The sequence below is a fragment of the Phalangium opilio genome, unplaced genomic scaffold, assembly GCF_054372755.1.
Source record: "Phalangium opilio isolate 3A_F unplaced genomic scaffold, DU_Popi_V2 ptg000209l_1, whole genome shotgun sequence".
Classification (NCBI taxonomy): Eukaryota; Metazoa; Arthropoda; class Arachnida; order Opiliones; family Phalangiidae; genus Phalangium; species Phalangium opilio.
The window spans coordinates 1,708,476-1,728,129 of record NW_028324217.1 but is presented as its reverse complement, the minus strand read 5'-3'; the positions used below and the strand labels follow the sequence as shown (position 1 = coordinate 1,728,129).

Sequence of the window (19,654 nt, the reverse complement as noted above, 5' to 3'; positions counted from 1 at the left end):
GTATTTATAGGACCGAAGTATTGTACATGAGTGGGATGCGTGGATGGTTGGTTCTATGGGAAATCAACTGAACCAGCATCCACGCATCCCACTCATGTATGTACAATACTTCGATCCTATAATTACCAGGCTCCCTTTTTTGGTTGGAGGAACACCCTGTATGTAGATAGATAAACTTCTATGTAATTATAATTCCAATCCAATGCAAAAACGTGTTATTAAATCCTCACGAACTTGCTAGTGCTACTAATAAGCCGACCGAAACACCATCTCTATGTCTCCTGAGCACAGAAAAAACTTGTTCCCATTCAAGTTCATTAAGAACTTATTTCTTAAAGAAAAAAGGTGCATGCACGGTTCAAGCAGTTCTTTTGGGTACACCACGCCGTGATTGTGTTAATAGCCATGCATGCCAAAGGTTAATGTACTACTCAATCACTATGGAGGTATGGATTTACATTACAAGGCTAATAATTGAGAACTTTATATTTTAATTGGATGTAGTATTAGATTCATTTTTCCCACATTAAATTACCAAACCAGTTCGCCGCGCCTTTTTTTGCCCGATTGATCTACTAATAGGCTGTGAGATATGTTATCCCCACGGTGGTACCAATCATAGAGATTACAGGGAGCAAAGCGGAGCGGTCCTATAATTCCTAAAAACACAATATTTTTTCTCCTATGAAATTATTGAAACAAATTCCTATTTTTCCTATGAGGATATTAAGAATATGGAGTGGAGTATGTTGAGATTAATTTCGGTTTCCAATTTCAGTCATAATTGCTTTATTAATAAATTGGCACTTCCATCGTCCTAGCTTATTCTACAGAATCTAAAAATTTATAATTTAATTTTTTTTATTGTGAATTTTTATTTATATTTTATTTAAATTTAAATATTATTATATTTTTAATGTGGGAATGAGTTAACTGATTAGTTTCTCGCGTTAATTAGCTCATTTAATAAGTGATTAGTTGCCAAAACAGTCTGTCTGTCGACTTGGTTTGAAGTTTGCCGAAAATATCGTGCTTTCATTTATCGTTTGTTCATTTAATAATACAGATCTTTTTAGTGTCCATCTATAGTGCGTCTATATCTTTATATGACCTTGATTTGCTATAATATTAATCTTAATTTTTCCCGCTCTTGTATACCTTGAAGTAATTACCCGATTTCCCTATCTAAGTACAAGTCCTGACTGATAATCAACGCCATCTTGGAAAATGGCGGCTATAAATGATAAAGCCCATGGATCTAAGTTATTCTTTCAAGTTCTGGACTTCTGATGGGACATTTTTTTTATATTCAATGGGAGGTGGGGGGAAGGGGGGATGAATTGTAAAATGAGCAATGAAGACCACACACGTGATAATATCCAAGTAGATAACGCCTTGCCCGATTTCTCTCTTTTTTTTTTGAGTCATTAAAAAAAATGTATCATATGCCTAGGAAGTAACTAAGATAAAAATGATTTTACCCTCGCGATATACGCCTAGGTACCTACACCCTGAAAAAAAATTTAGTGTAAAAAAATATCTGGTTTTTTTATACAAAATTTTGGTTTTTCCCTTGATCTGGAAAATGTTTTCTGGTCTGGTGTCGGTTTCGATAACTCACGAGAAAATTTTAAGCAGGGAGCCTAGCGGTCCCATAATTCCTATAAAATCCTATATTTTTGAAATTATGCTATAATTTCATGAAAGGTATGTCCTAAAATATCGTATATTTTTTTAAATTTAGTTTGGGAAGTTTTCGTATATAGTTTAGCATTAAATTTATCAAAATGTTTTTCTCTCCTATAATTCCTATAAAATCCTATATTTTTGAACCTGTCCTATATTATTATCCTATATAATTTCAGGAAAGGTATGTCCTATAATATCCTATATATTTTTTTTAATTTAGTGTGGGAAGTTTTCGTATTATAGTTTAGTATCAAATTTATCAAAATGTTTTTCTCTCCTATGAAATCCTATAATTCCTATAAAATCCTATATTTTTGAACCTGTTCTATGCTATACTTTCAGGAAAGGTATGTCCTATAATATCCTATATTTTTTGAGACATAGTTCGGGTAGTTTTCGTGTATAGTTTAGCATCAAATTTATCAAAATGTTTTTCTCTCCTAAGAAATCCTATAATTCCCTAAAATAAATTTCTATTTTTTCTTATAAGGAATTTAATTGAAAAAGAAGAGAAAAACTAGCGGTTCAGTTTTAGTCAATACTCGAGTAACTCTGTCTAATTTCAGAGTTTGAAATAATGATATTTAAGAATTTATACATAATGATATATTTTTAAATCGGTATTAACTGATTTTAACCCAAATTACTTCAAATTTTATTATCCCGATTTTAAAATTACCACCCAACTAGAATTTCATCACCTGATTCATTTTAGCGATATCTTAATTAGCTAATAATTAAGAGCCAATAAAGGTAAAGGCATTATAAATACCCTTATTTCTCTATTATCCCGCATTTCTCTCCATTATCTCTAAATCATTAAATAAACGAAATAAAAATAAAACAGGAAATCACGTAATTCCATTAAGAAAAATATATATAAATTTTATTCCCAAGGCTTTTTAAAATAATTAAAATTAAAATTCAAAGCACGTTAAACATCCACCCTCAACTTAATTGGAATTAAAATTAAAGTCTTCATTCAATTCAACTTAATTAAAAAATAAATAAATAAATATAAACCCCTTTTTATGAAAGCAAACCGAAACCACCTTTAAATTAAATTAAGCTAAATTAATTTAACATGTCACAAAAAAATGATATACTAAATTAAAAACCAAGTCGTGATAATTTTATTATAGAAAACAGTTCAGGAATAGAAAGTCCACCATACCTTTTTTAGTTTACCCTCCTATAGTTAATAAATATACTCTTTTTAAAATGGGGCGTGGCTGTAGCGTCGTCTGCTTAACGGAACATTGTCTGTGATTGGCCAGCGTCATAAGCAACCGGAAATTTCGACGTAAAAAGGCGGCAAGGCAACCCTCAGTACAAGGGGGACATACAAGGGGGTTGATACATTGCCACCCGTCTCTGCATGCACGCTCTCGTGGTAGAAAATTACTACAGCGCATGCGCCAAAAGCGAGATGGAAGGCAAAGTTTTACCCCCCTGTCTTTCCCTCTTAGTTATATCGAAATGTTTTTGGAGATACAACGCTTTTGGTAACTACTTACTATTCCTCAACTGTTTTCTTTGGTGTGTCACCCTAGCAGGGAGGTCCCGAAGATTTACTTATTTCGTTTTTGGGGGCTGTTTGGGAGGGGTCCTATACGATTTTGGCTGTATATAGTTTTCAATGAAAATTTCGTGTCCCTTTCAACACGTGCAGGTGTTCAAGGTACAATTGCGAACACCTTTTGTGTCGTAGAAGTCTTTTGCTTGCCCATTTTTGGCTTTCCAACGAAATGCTTGATGCAGGCTATAACGTATTGTTTGGTATCTCTCTATTTTGGCCCAAGAAGATTCAGCGATTGTGTGTTGAAAATTTAGGTGTGACTATTTTTTAAAGTATTTTCCATTCTGTTATAAGTAACTTAACGGCGTTAAGTATGACATTTATATGGTTCTGTAGTCGTTTAGCGACTTTAAATGAAATCTAGACGCAAGATGGCGTTTCAAAAACAGTTGGCAAACTACCTAGACGCAGTGTCAAAAGACGATGACGTATAGTGAGACTTCATTATTAAATAAACTGTCTTTTCTGTTGAAACCTTTTCGGTAAAACTAAAAGAAAAAAAAATGCAACTGAAAAACGTGCTTGTTGAAAAATAAGGCGCCAAATTATTTCCCGCTAAAAATTTTTGGCGCGTGTCTGTTCGTCCAATTACAGAGACGCGAGTAAAAAAGAAAAATCCCCCCTTTTAGTCTGTACAACAAGACATGGGAAGGAAATCCATCTCTAAATAAAAAAATATCCCCAAATTAGTAGGCGCTGAAAAAGAAGCCACGTGCGCCGTTCCTGCGTCTTTCTCGCGTGCGCACGCGCGCGCGTTTTTTTCTTTTTAAAAAAATCTGACAGAACTTCCCGCCAAAAATAAAAAAGCGCGAGTAAAAACGCACGTGGACTGCCATTCAGAAGAATTAGGCCTAATATTTTTACGCTTAACTTTGTGTTAATAATGATAATATTAGAAATAGGCATGGATTATTATTAGATGTTAGAAGACCTAATTTAGGCCTAACTACAGCTAGGGTAGGGTTTTAGAAAAAGGCTGGTAGGACCGTAGTACATGAACCTTGCCTCGAATTACATTGTTTGTCCCGACAAACTTACAGATGTAACTTGCTTTGGAAAAACGTGGGGCCCCCATTGGTTCTTTTTTTAGATCAAAGCTCTACGGTTTCCAAAGACATAAAAGCTGCTATTTAGACAGAAGCTAGCTAGTTACGTTACGTCATGAACACGCAAAGTAGGTCAGGATATTCATGGCTAAATATGATATTTATTAAAGAAAGCTTGCTAGAAAATTCAATTCAAGTGACAGCCCGTTCTGTTATTTAATTTAGTTTGAAAAAGCTCGTTATAAACATTTTTGACAGATGAAGTTTTCTTTAAATTTAAAGAAAGTGAATTTTCGTGTTGTTTTAAATTTAATTTGGCTTCTAATAATTTAATTAGCTCCAGATTTTCCTGACGGGTTGAATGAGTTAGGCGGCTTAGTTTTTAATCATAATTGCGCTGGGTTATCAAGGGAAATTAAGGACGCAACCAAGCCGCTCAAACACTACATTATATTATATTCCGTTCAAGATGGGTTACTTTCTTATATAGAGTAAGTTTTCAAAGTCACTTTTCTCTCAAGATAATATTGTTTAATTAATTTATGAAGTTATTATTTGTCTCTATACTGTTTTGTTTTGTATAACCCTTCTTGTCAAAAACCTTACATAGTTTTCAGAATAGGATTGATACTACCATAAGTTCATAAGATATGTTCCGTTCCGTAAGTTTGTTAATCTCTGGTAACTTAGAAACTGGTGCTTTTTAATTTTGAAGTGATTGAAGTATAGGTCATAGATTCGGGGTAAAGCGAGTGGCGCCTGGTTTTGGCGCTGTTGTCAAATTTGGGCTTAGTAAGTTCAGACTAAATAGGACCTAGATGGAACATGGTCCTGCAAAATTAACCGTCTCCAGCATTACGAAATATAAGAAGTGTTATACTTATGCAAGACATTTTATTAACTTATGTTTAAACGAAGAAGTTCACATGCAATCAGAGAGGTTTTTTCGCAACACGTTACTGATCTCCGTAGTGTAAAAAAAACAAAGCCATAACCTATCCCTACTCTAAAAAAACAAAAAAAAAACAAAAAAATCTGGAAGAGATCAATTTACAAGGTATCTGATATCGTCATTTCTCCAATGCAGTGTTAGCACACACTATCCCAGCATCCCTCGCGAAACTGTAAAACGAAGCCAACCTGCGCTATTACTGGGAAAAATACCTTTTCCCCTTGTCTGACTCCGATCTGGAGCTGACTTTTGATAGAGAAACTCGATCGGGTTACGAGCAAGTTCGGATTTTAGTTTTGGGGCATCCAGTTGCTTCTCGACGAACCTAGTGTCATGTGAAATCCATCGAAATTGTTTAGAAAAGCCAAATTGAAACGGAGATCCTACCCCCCACCCATCCTACCCCTCATAAGTTTATAAGATATGTTCCATAAGTGTGACACTAGCTATGCAAGTTCGTAATGCAACTGAGAGACTTACAGTACTCGAGTTCGTGGGAGAACGACGGAAGCGAGTCAATTGAAGTCCTAACTACACTCGGTGGTGGTTAATTAATTGTGCAGGACCAAGTTCCATCTTGGTCCTATTTAGTCTGAACTTACTAAGCCCAAATTTGACAGCAGCGTCTCCTCGCCAGGCGTATGTCGCTTTACCCTGAATCTATGCCCTCCCTACTTCAACGACTTCAAAATTACAAGCTCCAGTTTCTAAGTTACCAGAGATTAACAAACTTACGGAACGGAACATATCTTATGAACTTATGATTTTAGTTTTAGCTTGGCCCCCTATGAAATATATCACCTTACATCATAGTTTAGATGGTGTTTAGTTACCTAAACTATTTAGAACCTCTCTAGATCTCTATTCTGTAATTAGTCTTAATTAAATCATTGCGAGTTAGTTTGTTTAGTCTTATAATGTAACAGTCTGAATGGACCTTAACTTAAATCAAAGCTTAACCTCTTTATATTACATTACCTGGGCTTAATCTGCCAATTCTTAATTTTTATTTAAATTTTGATTTCAACTTAAGAAACCTGAAATTTTCTTAGAAAAGATTTCATTCTTAAAAAATAACCCTCTCCCCTAAAAAAAGAAATATTACTGGTGTTAATTTATGCGTTAAGTGGTTCTCATTAAATCCCTTTTAATGATATTCAATTCTGGAAAAAAATACAGCTAATTTCCTGAATGAGATATTTTAATACATAATTGAAGAATTTTCTTTAATTTCTTTCGTATAGTAAAATTTCCCGGCATGCATTTCGTAGAAATGACGTATTTATTTATGAATTATCAGAATTAAGAAGGAAATATGTAACTTAAGATTAGAATCTCAAGGAATGCAGTGCTTAATATGAATTCTTAAAGATAATCTTAATTACACTTTCAAGTAGGTTATAAAATAATTTGGAAACGTTTCTATGCTAGGCTTAACAAGGGGGGGGGGCGCAGTTCTAATGATAAGATTCTGTTTAATCGCCTTGTCTTAATTGCTCGTAAATTAATTGTGTTGTCTATTTTCAATTTGTGTATTCGCAGTTGTTTACAATCAAATTTTTTGAGGCGAAAATGTATGTAACTTCTATGGAATTTTGAAAGAACAATTTTTGAATGAACATTGTTGGAGTGTTAATAATTGGATGACCCCTAAATTAAAGTAAATTAGAGATCATTATCTGTTCAGTTTCTTACTTATTAAATTTAAGGGGCCATCCAATCATAAATAAAACACTCATCCAAAAATCAAAATTCAGTTGATTTCCCATAATTTTTTATTGAAAAATGCAAGCAGGTGTATTTAAACTTGTTCCCCTATTATGACGTCTTTCTACTCTCCAATACGAATATTTTATATCCATTCAATTTAATTATAATTAAACCAAATCTCCTTCAAAATACAATCTCTATAAATTATTCTAAATTACTATTTACCCATGGTTTAAAAGAAACAAGCAATTACTAAACGACATCTCAATCTATCATATTTAACATTGGCCAAATACCTTCGCGACAAAATTTAGCTAAAGGCCATCATATCTCCGTAATAACAATCATGAATTAGTGAAGTTTCCCCAAATATACTGTATGAACACTCTAATGTTCATTGTCTGTTCAGTTTCTTACTTATTAAATTTAAGGGGGTCATTCAATCATAAACACTTCTCCAATGTTCATCTGTAACTTGGGGGTTAGGGGGTGCATGCATCCCTTGTGGGGGTTCAATCAAAATCTAAGGGCTGCTCATAGAAGTTACATAAACCTTCAATATTCATTATGTAATTTAAACAAATTCATAAATTGCGAATGCCAGCCATTGCTTCATAGTTGAATATTGAAAATATTTTAAAAACCAAACAGCGTCCGCGATCTGAGAGAGAGAACCATCCAGAAAGTCTTTTGGCTTTGAGCCTTTGAACAAACCGACTCTCTAATGGACCTATTAAAGTCGACGTGAGCAGACGATTTTTAAAGAATTATTAACGTCATATAGGTGGAGGGGGGACACCTTATTACGTAAAGAAATGGGCGTGTCTATAAAGTTTAAACAATCTTTTTTTGGGGGGGGGGGTTCGATTTCAACTTCAAGAACTTTGATAAGCTTTTTTAAAATGTATATATTACTTTTAATTTTCACTGATAACTTACTAATGGTTTTTCAATGTGTGATATCAGGCGGGGTTTTTTTTTCTGATATCAATTTATACCTTTCTTGACGCCTTTTTAAGTGAGAATCAGTTATACCTTTGCCTTATCTTCGAAACCAACTAGGTAACTGCATGGGCATTTAATGTATTGTATAATCTAAAAGTTGATTGGGTTGGCTTGGTTTATCTTTATAAATGGAAGTTTAGTTTTCAAAGTTTTTGTTATAGGATATCGGTTGGGTTTTCTTTCCGATGTTGTGGAGTTGGTTTAGATGTAAATTTAGACGGGTTTTCGGGTTGTTTTAATTTTGAATTAAATTTGTAAATTAAGTTGAGTTGTTTTAGTTTTTTTTTGGGTTTATTCAAAGGAAAAACCATGGGATTTTCTTGGAATCTTACCAATGTGTACTTTTTCTCAGTAAGGCGTTACTTTTAAGATTACTAGAATTCAAAGTATGTTCCAATTTTCTTCCCAAAGTAAACGATTTTTCCCAAAACTTAAAGGATACCTTAAACCCAAAGTAGACCATATTTTCTTCAAACTTAAAAGCTACCTTAAACCCACTACAATAGACCTTATTTTTCTCAAACGTAGAGCTTACTTAAAACCCGAAGGATATTTTTACCCCAAACTTAAAGACTACCTTAAACCCAAAGTAGAGTAGATAGACCATTTTTTCTTTTTTAAACTTAGAGATTGACCTTAATTTTTAGGTAAAAAATCAATATAGTAGACAATTTTTGTTACATTTCATATAACATAAATAATCTACTGTGTATTACAACAACTGCACTGAATAACAACACATGAACTTAACAGTAACTACAATAACCTACCATAAACAATCACAATGTCATCAATGCGTGCAATTACATAAATTTAATAATCAAAATGAAAACTGGACTCACCAATGCAATCATGTGCGTCATGGGCCGTTGCCCTTCCCCATGGTCTGTCAAAATGAAATGGCTTGCACCTTTCGCAGTCTCTTCCGGCAGTATTATGTTTGCAATCGCAAACCAGGGCTCCGTCTCGACCATGGATGCATCTACTTGCGTGTCCATTACATTTGCATCGTCCTCCGACTGCAAAATCAGACACCGAGTAAAAGAAACTGTCCTTGGCTTCGGAAACCATAACGGAATCGTTGTCACTCGGTTCCGGTGCCCAACCATTAAGCCTGTTGAAGACCACTTTAATGTCAGTTGCCGTGACCCAATCTTGAAGAACTGGTGAATTGTCAAAATCGTATGCCGATGGTCTCCCTTCCAGGGTACTGAAGGCGACCCGACCGCCTTGCATTGATTCGGGTACAGCCGAATTTGTTGTCGGTGCCGGGTCGGAACACAACGCTTCCTGTTCGTTTGACTTCGAAATTGGCGCCTTGTTGGGTTTACCGTACATTTTTCTGCACTGACTGGAATAATATTGAAACGGTTGCCATGTCTTGCCGTTATCTGTACTCTTGTAAATTGCCATCGAATCCGGTTTCCGGTTGCAGAATTGCAAACTGACGTAAGTCAACTCGTACTTCTTACCCAAACTGAGTACCAGGGATACGTTTGACGTGGAACTAGTTGTTGTCACCGATGTCACCGGAATTACTGAAGTAGGTGAGACCAGTAACGGTGGGAGATTCGTGACTGACGGTATGGTTGGTAAAAGTTGCGACGATGTCGCTAGAGCAGCAGGGGCGACGTTGAAGTTCACCGGGTTATAAAATGGTTCCGATACCCAACAAGTGACATTATTTGGATTGTTCAAATCGGTTAAGTAGGCCGCGGGATGCTGGCGTTTGGGATGACTCGCGTCGCATATTTGACAATTACGAGTTGGGTCGCCTTTATCGTCAACCGTCATGGTACAATACCTTGTTGGTGGATTACCACATTCACTTGAGACTTTGACTTCCTTTCCAAATGCGGCGTTGACAAAGTCAGGGATACATCGTCGTGGATTTGCCATTTCGTCGTAACAAGGATCAGGTGGGTTTTGTTGCGATGAGAACATGTTGAGGAAACTGGCTTCGACTGTCTGGGTGATAATAACCACCGTGATTAAGAGTGTCACCCTTAAAGCCCGTGGTGTCTTCATGATGATGATGACGGGGTGTCAAAGAATTTGAGACGCCGCGTGTCCGTCCGTCCGTCTCTGTTCGGGTCAGTTCAGAGTCTGATAGAAGAATAACCTGGCGACTCTGATTCAAGAGGACGACCGGTCAGACCTACCCAAGAATGTTTTGGGGTGGTTTTCACTTGACGGGCGAGATTTTTAATACAAGCGGGGGTTTGGCTTTGTAACCCCTCCTCAATCGGGGACAATATCATAACCCCCCCGTCAGCGGTACCACCTACAACTCTTAAAGAGAACCAGGGGGTTGAAGCCGAGACTATATCTTATAGCTTCCTCGGAAGTCTTTGAACGAAGGTGCCAAGAAGAAAAGTTACTTTCTTTAGTCTAAAAGAGCGCGCGCAAACTTGGAAGGTCCGTAAGCGCGAGAAAACTTTTCCCTCCACACCGTTGTCGCCCTACACCTTCGCTTTCCGAGCAACTTTAGTGCAACCGGTGTTGTTATTGAACGCCCGCTCATTGGCTACATTCTAGCGCAGACTCCAAGGAGCTTAAACGGGAAAGACGATTCTAGAACTCATATCCATCTCTCTCGTTCAGGTTCGCGTTCGGGAGCTTGCCGAAGTCTTTATAGAACCGACTGGTACACTGGACTGGTTGCTAGATACTAGCTCCGTCTGATCTCATTTGGTATGGACAGTCACTACTAGAGTAGCAAGCTAGCTAGCTGGTTCCCGAAACAGACCGTCGTCGGTCGGTCTCTCTTCCAGGGATGTGAAAGAATTATCGATTAGTCGGATGATGGTTTTTGGGGGTTGTCAGAAAACCAGGGTGGATGGGGATGACGCTCTCCTTCTCTCTTCAAAGCTTCTCCCTGGCAGCACGTGTGGGTTTTAATTGGGCGATACTCTATCCCTTTGTTGAACACGGAATTTGGGTCTTTTTCGAGGCTAAGGTTGTAAGGTTTTTGTCATATTTATGTTTTTATTTCGCCGGGGTTCTTTTTGAACCAGGGACACAAGGACACTTAAGGGGTTGGTTGGTCTTTGTTTCTTACTACCACGCTTCGTTCCCCCTTAGGTTTTTATTGGGGGACTACGTCATTCGGTTGTCTGTCTACGTTGTTGTTGAGATAGCGGGGGTGATGTGTGAGAGTTGTCGTAGTAGGTCTGGTAGGTCTATGAGATAATAATGGAGTTTTTATTCCTTTGCTTTGGGTTGTCCCACTTGTTTTGAATCCCGGGTTTTCCATTTTATCATCGAAATTCGAGACTGAAAAAGAGGATGGAGGGTTTTTAAGGTTAGGTTTTTTTGTTGTTTTAATTTTATTGTTCTGGTTTTGGTTTTTGGTTTTTTTGGGAAAGCTTAGTCAGGAAATAAAATTACTCGGATATGGGGACTTATATTCTTTCTGTTAAGTATTATTGTCAACAATGGCAAATTCTATCCGCTAATGTTTGATGTTTATGTCAATAATAGTTTGTTCTTATTTAAATCAAGGGCATTTCTGTCAACAACACGATCTAATCAACACTGAAATTTTCTGTCAACAAATATAGTTCTCACTAACATTTCTGTCAACAAATTTAGTTCTCCTTAACATTTCCGTCAACAAATATAATTCTCACTGACAATTCTATCAACAAATATAATTGTCACTGACAATTCTGTCAACAAATTTAATTGTCAATAACACTTCTGTCAACAAATTTAATCCCCACTAACAATTCTGTCAACAAATTAAATCTTCCTTATCAATTCTATCAACAAATTCAATTAACTCTCACTGACTGACATCTCTATCAACACCACTAAAACTCGTTGACATATCTGTCAACACCACCTAACATAACAAACAATACATTTAAATTTAAATCACTAAAACTATTATTTCTGCCAACAGCAAAACAACACCCAATTCCAAAAAAAAAAACAGAACCAAACCCAACCACACCACAACAGAAAGAATTAAAATCAAATTGAAAATCAAATGAATCAAACTCACGTAACGTTTCACGAACCAACAAAACTCATCAACCCCTAAAATTAAATAATAAAAAAAAAACTGTTGGGGGTCCAAACCAAATGAGAACAACTTCTACACGTAGCAGCAAAGTATCACCAAATTTAAATTAAACAAGAATAATAATTTTATCAAACTTTCAGCTATTTTTATTTTAAGTTATTTTCTTAATAATTTGACGAATTCTAGATGCGACAGGTAACGATTATCCCGGCTGCTAGCTAGCACACCTTTTCTTAACTACTCCCGTTAACCGCTCAAGCTAGAACTACAACTAACTCGTAAGAACTGACTCGGTTTCATCCCAGTGTAGAAAGAGAGGTCTTTTTTGTTTAAGGGGACTTGGAAAACTTAAGAGATTTTTTTCTTTCTTTTAACTTTTCTAACAGCGTTCGGTAATGTGTTACAGGGCGCGCTTATGACTTAGAGATAACTGTCCCCCCCCTTTTCCATTCCCTTAAAGTGTCTCCCCTAGGTTTGTGTTCAATCATAAGTTAATAGGTACCGTAGCAATAAGTATTCAGTTCAATAACAAAATTCCTAAAATTATTATTTTTTATAAGAGATCATTTATTATTTAATTCCTTTTATATTTTGAAAAAGGGCCGTGCTTTTAACTTATAGGGGGTTGTTATTTACTTATGGTTCAATGGTGGGGTGCCCATCCCACTATCGAAAGCAAGACAAGTATTTTTTTTTTGAGAAAAAATCTTTATTGGCTATATCATAAGTTAATTATACCTCTAAGTACACAAATCGCTTCCACTTCTATGGCAATAGTGTTTGTCTGGCTCCCTTTAATGAAACCCTATACTCTCTCCGTATCATTTATCACCTCAACTTCAATACAAAATTGTACTGCCTAGCCTAGCGTTTCTTTTATCCCTTTTAGAATGTTTCAGGACTGAAACCGCCTCTATCTCACGAGAGAGAGAGGGATTTGGGGTTGCTCAAGTAAAATTCGTTCCCCCCCAGTGCCTGCCTATACGAAACGCAAAACTCTCCTTTATTCCACTGGATGATTTTATTTTTCGTCTCGACCGCTTGGTGGCTGCACCGCGACAGAAATTTTAAAATTTTCTCTCTTCGGATCTTAGCGCTATACGAGTTCTGACGTCACAGTAGCCTGCCAAAGATGCCCAGTCGTTCCCCGAATTTGTGTACTTGGAGGTATAATTAACTTATGGCTATATCCATTAACAGACGGGGAAACGTGGTGAAACTTGTTTTTAAGTTGCGTTCAATGATTTTGTGAAAGTTATGTAATTATCCTGAACGTATTTACGTAATTGTTGTTGGAGAACTGAACTTGGAGACGACAGACATTGAGACAATACCATTAAGACGACACGGTAAGTATAGTTAGGTTAAAAGGCAGTTATTTAAAACTCGTAATTGTTTAGGAAAGTAGCTTAATTGACAGAATTGCAAAATGTAATTCCTACTTTGATTAACGAAGTTCATTGTTGAACCATTATTAACTGTTATACCAACTTGTTTCAAAATCATATCCAATGCACTATCGCCATCTAGAAGTCAAAATAATATTTTGGTTTTGTGCTTAATTAAATTAGAGTAAAGATAGTTAAGTTTTTTTAACTAAAATAATTAAGTTTAATTCGTATGTATGAATTTAATTACCATACGTCGTATTTTCACATTAAAAATGGTTCAATAAACGAGTTCAACAAAGAATCTATGTACGAATTGAGAACATAAGAAGAGACAACCCAAGGTGGTGCAGCTCAACCAGACTGGCTCAACACACCAATCAGACACTATTTTAACCCTTACTTTTGAGTTGTTTCGTTCTCAAGTTGTTAAAGGTTCTTGGTTTTGAGTGATACTCCACATGTCTTACAACAATCTTTTGAGATATCTGGCATCTTTTAAGTAATACTTACACAATTGAATTTCTTTATTTAAAAATTTGACACGGTTAACTAAAGTGCTAATTAAGCGTAATTCAATTTCGATTGATTTTTAATGTCAAACGGTTTTTACAAAAACCAGAATTCCAGATACCATTTAAGATCTTATATTTGAGGACTTAGTAAGTGGTTGATTCAATGGTTTGTTACCCCCGTTCACGGATCTTGTTAAGCCTAATCATACTTAAGCCTTGGCTTTAAATTTTTAAAATAAGAAAGATGGAGTTTACAGAGGGGGAAAATGGTTTTTATTTTATTTAAATATTACAATGTTGGGATGATAGAACGAGATAATTTAAGAGATCAACTCTTTTCAGTTAAAATTAATTTGAAATTAACTAGATTTCTATCTACATCAAGTAGTTTAAACTAGCTAACGGTATCCAGGTTTCAGTTTGACTTTGTGGACGACAGTTCGTTTCCCGCGCTTTTTTCTTTCCTAATTTATCTACCGGTTGTTGCCGGTGGGAGTGGTTGAAGTAGGGTACCAATAGGAGAGTTGTTAGCGGCGTCACGTGTGCACTAGAATTGAAAATAAATAGTCACGTGAGATGATATAGTTGTAGGGTAAGTAATTGAGTGTTTATTTTTATACTTACGTCTGACATCTGTCTGATGCAAGTGGATATGTTTGGTGGTGTTGAGGACTGCAATAAACAAAGCGCAAAAGCGGTCATCCTTGTAGTGTTCGTTTGCAACGCGGTATATAAAATATGATATGGGCTAAAACATTTGCCTACCGTGAAGGAGTTACTGGCTCCACCTGTCGCTCCCATTGCAGAGTCTAATGTACAACCGGTCCACGTTTGAATGCACTAGTGTAAAATTTTCAAAAGAAAACAAAAAAAAAACATTTTTAGGCCTAACTTTCAAACTTTCTTATTTGTGGACCGATTTGGACGAATTTGGGTTCATTTTGAAGCTCTTAAAGTTTACCTGCATAGTTCCTCGCAATAGAGAGTTTGAGAACATTCCTCTTCGCATAATTTCACGTATTCTCCTAATCATAGTCATAACGGTGTTGCCTACTACTTGTTTATCTTCCCCACCTTCGACACCCTCTCCTGGAGCTAATTTCCCGGCCACATCGGGTTTGCCACCGGAATAATGAAGTACTTGGTCCTTAGTCTTGTCTTTTTCATCGTAATCTATGTCCGCTTCCTCTCCAGTTACAGTGTCTGAAAAAAATTTTGATATTACATTTTAATTTTATACGTTCTCAGGATACCTAAGTAAGTTCTGATAATTTGTAAAATAATTTACTTTTATTAATACACTATAATTATAATTATATTTTATATTAATATTAAAATTAATTCCGATTTAAATAAAATTATTAAATTAAAACCTTTTTATCTGAAATACACTTAATATTAATATTTTAATTGCAAATTAAAGAAACCACGTAATTCCATTTACAAAAGCTATAAATTTAAACTATTTTATATTGGGATTAAACCATTAAACCTCACTTAAATAACATTTCAATTAGAATTAATATATAATATAGTTAAAATTTAACTCTAAAAAATTAGCAATTAAACCGCTTCTCAATTAAAATTAACCCTTTAAAACAAAAATAAAAAAATTAAAAATAATAAAACCCAAACTTTCATTCAAATTAAAGTTATTCTTTTGAATTAACCCAAATTAAATTAAAAACCCAACTAATATTCAGTTAAAACCACAAACTTGTATATTGTATTCATATTAAAATTATTTTAAATTAAAAAATAAAATTAACCAACTAAAATTCAATTAAAACCCAATAATTTCATATTAAAATAAAAAAAATAGATAAAATTAAATAAAAACATCGTATTAAAACTCACCTAAATAATTAGCGGATAATAAAAATCCAACTAAGACCGAGAATAAAAAGACCCTTTTCAACATTTTTAATGATAAATAAAATAACAGTGCCTTATGGCGTAGAATTCAAAGCTTAAATAGTTTCCTTCGACTTGAAGTTAAGCTTTATATACGCCTGCAATTTCACCCCCCATTTTGGCATCCCTTGAATTCGAGTCGTTAGGTCAGTGCAACTTTAGCAAGAACATCCCCTAGCCATTAACATTTTACCAAAACATCACCTCAACGAAACTAATCTCGAATCTCCAAAAATTTATTCTATTTTTAGAAACCAGTTCCGATGTTAGGTCATGACGATCCATTTTTCAAAAAGAAAGAAAATTCGATTAAAAAAAAAAAGATTTTTAATTAGATCTTTTTAAAATTCTAGGAACTTATTAATAATAATAATGTAGGCCGGGCTGTTAAGGGTTAACGAAATTTTATATATTCATTCGAGACGTCGGACACTTCTTCAATCTTGTAACGGACGTGTTTAATTATTATAATTATTAGTTAATTATAATTAATAATAATCTAAGGTAAAATCCCAGTGATTTAACTACGTTTTTATTTTTACTAATTTATTTACTTATTTATTTTTTGGTGCTGATCATGGGTTTTCTGATAACTATTATCAGGAATACATAAAGCTACTAGGAATCATTGTGTAGCTATTTTCTTTCCCCAACGTGTCTAGGTGCGGGCTTTGTGGGAGGAGCTAGCTAGACCAATCAGTTTTTATTTTTACTAATTTATTTATTTATTTATTTATTTTTGGTGCTGATCATGGGTTTCTTTATAACTACCATCAGGAATACATACAGCTACTAAGAATCATTGTGCATCCACCATTTTCTTTCCCCAACGTGTCTCGGCTTCCTTTGTGGGAGGAGCTAAGCTAGACCGATCATTATATATGACGAATTTTACCCATAGCGAATTAATAATTTATCTCCCTGTGCCTTGCACGCGTGCCTAGGAACTCCAACCAATGAAATCGCAGTTAGAAAAACGCCATCAGAACTATGAGGTGAGTGACGGCTAGTAAGTTTCCAAGCCCGGAATACCCGAATTCATAGAAATTAACATGGGATATATGATATGGGTACACAATTATTCCTAGTAGCTGTATGTATTCTTTGCGGGATTCATATTAATCTTTATTGAACAATATTTTGAATTTTACGCATTATTTTTTAGTACAATTACGGACGAATTTATCGCGAAATTTAAGTGTTTTTTAACATAATTTATAATTACAGTTTTCGGAATTAAACTAAAATAGAGTTTCCATGGAAATTGAGCAACATTTTGTAAGTTCACCACCGAAATGTAAGGTAATTGTCCTATATTATTTTCTTAAAACTAAACTAAATTTCCTTAACAAATTCCAAATAATTTCATAATAAAACCACAATACCCTATCACTTTTTGCTAATAATTTTAAAAGGTAAAATAAAAATTAAAATTAGCTGCTTAACTTCTCTAATTAATAAAAAACATAGTATCTTAATTAAAATTAAACTAAATTTCCTTAACAAGTTCCAAATAATAATTAGCTAATATTTCTAAAAGGTAAAATAAAAATTCAAAATATCTGCTTAACTTCTCTAATTAATAAAGAAGATAATATCATAATTAAAATTAAGCTAAATCTCCTTAACAAATTCCAAATAATTTCATAATAAAACCACAATACCCTATCACTTTTTGCTAATAATTTTAGAAGGTAAAATAAAAATTCAAAATATCTGCTTAACTTCTCTAATTAATAAAAAACATAATATCTTAATTAAAATTAAACTAAAGTTCCTTAACAAGTTCCAAATAATAATTAGCTAATATTTCTAAAAGATAAAATAAAAATTTAAAATATCTGCTTAACTTCTCTAATTAATTAATAAAAAAACGTAATATCTTAATTAAAATTAAACTAAATTTCCTTAACAAGTTCCAAATAATAATTAGCTAATATTTCTAAAAGATAAAATAAAAATTCAAAATATCTGCTTAACTTCTCTAATTAATTAATAAAAAAACGTAATATCTTAATTAAAATTAAACTAAATTTCCTTAACAAGTTCCAAATAATAATTAGCTAATATTTCTAAAAGATAAAATAAAAATTCAAAATATCTGCTTAACTTCTCTAATTAATTAATAAAAAAACGTAATATCTTAATTAAAATTAAACTAAATTTCCTTAACAAGTTCCAAATAATAATTAGCTAATATTTCTAAAAGATAAAATAAAAATTTTAAAATATCTGCTTAACTTCTCTAATTAATTATTTAATAAAGAACATGATATATTATAACGTGACCTTGAAATTATGACGGAACCGTTACGTCTGGCAAGTATACCCTGTCCTTCAGCTATGGGTCACGAGAGATGGTAGTACAAGTCTACCATTTACGTCTAATGCTACCCCAATCGATGTCTGTCTTTCAATAAAAAAATAGAGTAAGCTTATAAACCCAAAACCCCGAAAATTACGCGTAATCTTGTTTTATTGTGTCATTTATGTTTGGGTAACCTAAGTTACTTCCGGGTTGCCGTTTTTAGGCCCGAATATTTCACCCCATTTTTGTATATGCCTTTTAATTGATTTATTAACGAAATAATTACAGAAAAATCTTAATTTTAAATTAAATTTTATTGCGTAAATTAGTTTAAATACAGTAATTAAAGTGTATTAAGTTGAATTTCAGTGGCTTCAATTGTGATATCTGGGATTTCAATATTTTTTATTATTTCGTGGAACTTAATTAAACGTAGTGTTGTGGTTTTACATAAACATTCCTGTTTAATTAAAAATTAAATTAGTTAAAATATTTTAATTGTCTTTAACATTGATTTTTACAAACCAAAAGTTTCTCTGCTTCGTTAAAATTAAATTCATTTGCCCATTTTAAAGTTTCCTCTATTTTATCCCATTCATTTATAAGTGGAACAATATCCCCAAAAAAATTATGGACAAATCTATTAATTAAAAGTAAGTATTAATTCTAATTTTAATTATTTCTTAATTATTTATTTAATTACTTATGATATTGATGATGTATTTCAATATTATTGTTAACACAAGGAAATTGAAGTTTTAATTTAATTTGTTCAATATTAATCGTCAGTAATTCCATAAACTTTTTTGTATCTTTTAATTGATCCAGTTTTAATTCTGAAAAGTCCTTAGATAAGTTAATTTTAACTAGGCCTATACTTAAAATAATTAACTGTTATTAAGCTAACCTAGATGATATGGATGTATAATATCCGCTACGTCTATTTCCAATTTTAATTTGTGAACTTTAGCTACAAGCTATCGGAATATTAATTAAAACTAATAATTTAGCCAAGGCTTAAATGAAACTTAAGTTACCCTTTGTAATTCGGTGTATTTAGTGCTTGTTTCTGTAATCATCTTCATAGTAGCGATACTAGGGTCGTTTTCGACGTTATCCGTCATTTCCATGACTGTTAATTAGTTATAAATGGTTAATTAATTGGATTCGTTACTTTGTTAAACGTTCAAAAATTAGGCGCGAAAGCTAGAACCAACCGGGTGCCATTTTTAAAACCCCGACTTCACGGGGATATGACGTTGCGTAAATCTAGGGGAGAGAAATAAGCCATTGACCTTGAGTTCTTTCGATTGCAGACTAAGCGTAGACGTAAGAAATTTATCTCCTTTATTCGATTTACGTAAATTAATGACGCTCGTTCCATAGTTTAGATTTTATATCGATATATATTGCTAGGAACATTTTCCTTCATCAAAAAAGGAAGGGTAAGCCTAAATTAATTAAATCCATTGAAAGTTTAACCGATAAAAGGACCTTTGAACGCACCCGGGATTCGCG

At 33.8% G+C, this 19,654-nt stretch overlaps 3 protein-coding genes across 4 annotated transcripts in view; all 3 read right to left on the bottom strand.

Annotated features, from left to right (window-relative positions):
* Positions 1-12,280, bottom strand: part of LOC149618264 (netrin-1-like) — a 51,391-nt gene extending 39,111 nt beyond the window's left edge. The window contains exons 1-2 of one of the 2 annotated variants that reach the window (XM_089854448.1): positions 11,991-12,280; positions 8,824-11,257 (exon numbers count right to left, since the gene is read on the bottom strand). In XM_089854448.1, the coding sequence (XP_089710574.1) occupies positions 8,824-10,009 (1,186 nt within the window). In that variant the 5' untranslated portion in view covers positions 10,010-11,257; positions 11,991-12,280. The remainder of the gene's footprint in view (positions 1-8,823; positions 11,258-11,990) is intronic. The other variant, XM_089854447.1, reaches the window with a different exon arrangement.
* A 1,670-nt stretch (positions 12,281-13,950) lies between these two features.
* LOC149618263 (uncharacterized) lies at positions 13,951-15,940 on the bottom strand. The gene is made up of 5 exons (XM_089854477.1): positions 15,772-15,940; positions 14,876-15,117; positions 14,680-14,754; positions 14,539-14,586; positions 13,951-14,461 (listed from the first exon to the last, which is right to left on the bottom strand). Exons 1-5 carry the CDS (start codon positions 15,833-15,835, stop codon positions 14,384-14,386), a joined length of 507 nt encoding a protein of 168 aa, XP_089710603.1. The 5' UTR covers positions 15,836-15,940; the 3' UTR covers positions 13,951-14,383.
* Positions 15,941-18,431: 2,491 nt separating this feature from the next.
* Positions 18,432-19,490, bottom strand: LOC149618262 (HAUS augmin-like complex subunit 2). The gene is made up of 6 exons (XM_089854473.1): positions 19,354-19,490; positions 19,174-19,268; positions 19,044-19,113; positions 18,840-18,972; positions 18,662-18,776; positions 18,432-18,596 (listed from the first exon to the last, which is right to left on the bottom strand). Exons 1-6 carry the CDS (start codon positions 19,361-19,363, stop codon positions 18,480-18,482), a joined length of 540 nt encoding a protein of 179 aa, XP_089710599.1. The 5' UTR covers positions 19,364-19,490; the 3' UTR covers positions 18,432-18,479.
* Between the last annotated feature and the right edge of the window lie 164 nt (positions 19,491-19,654).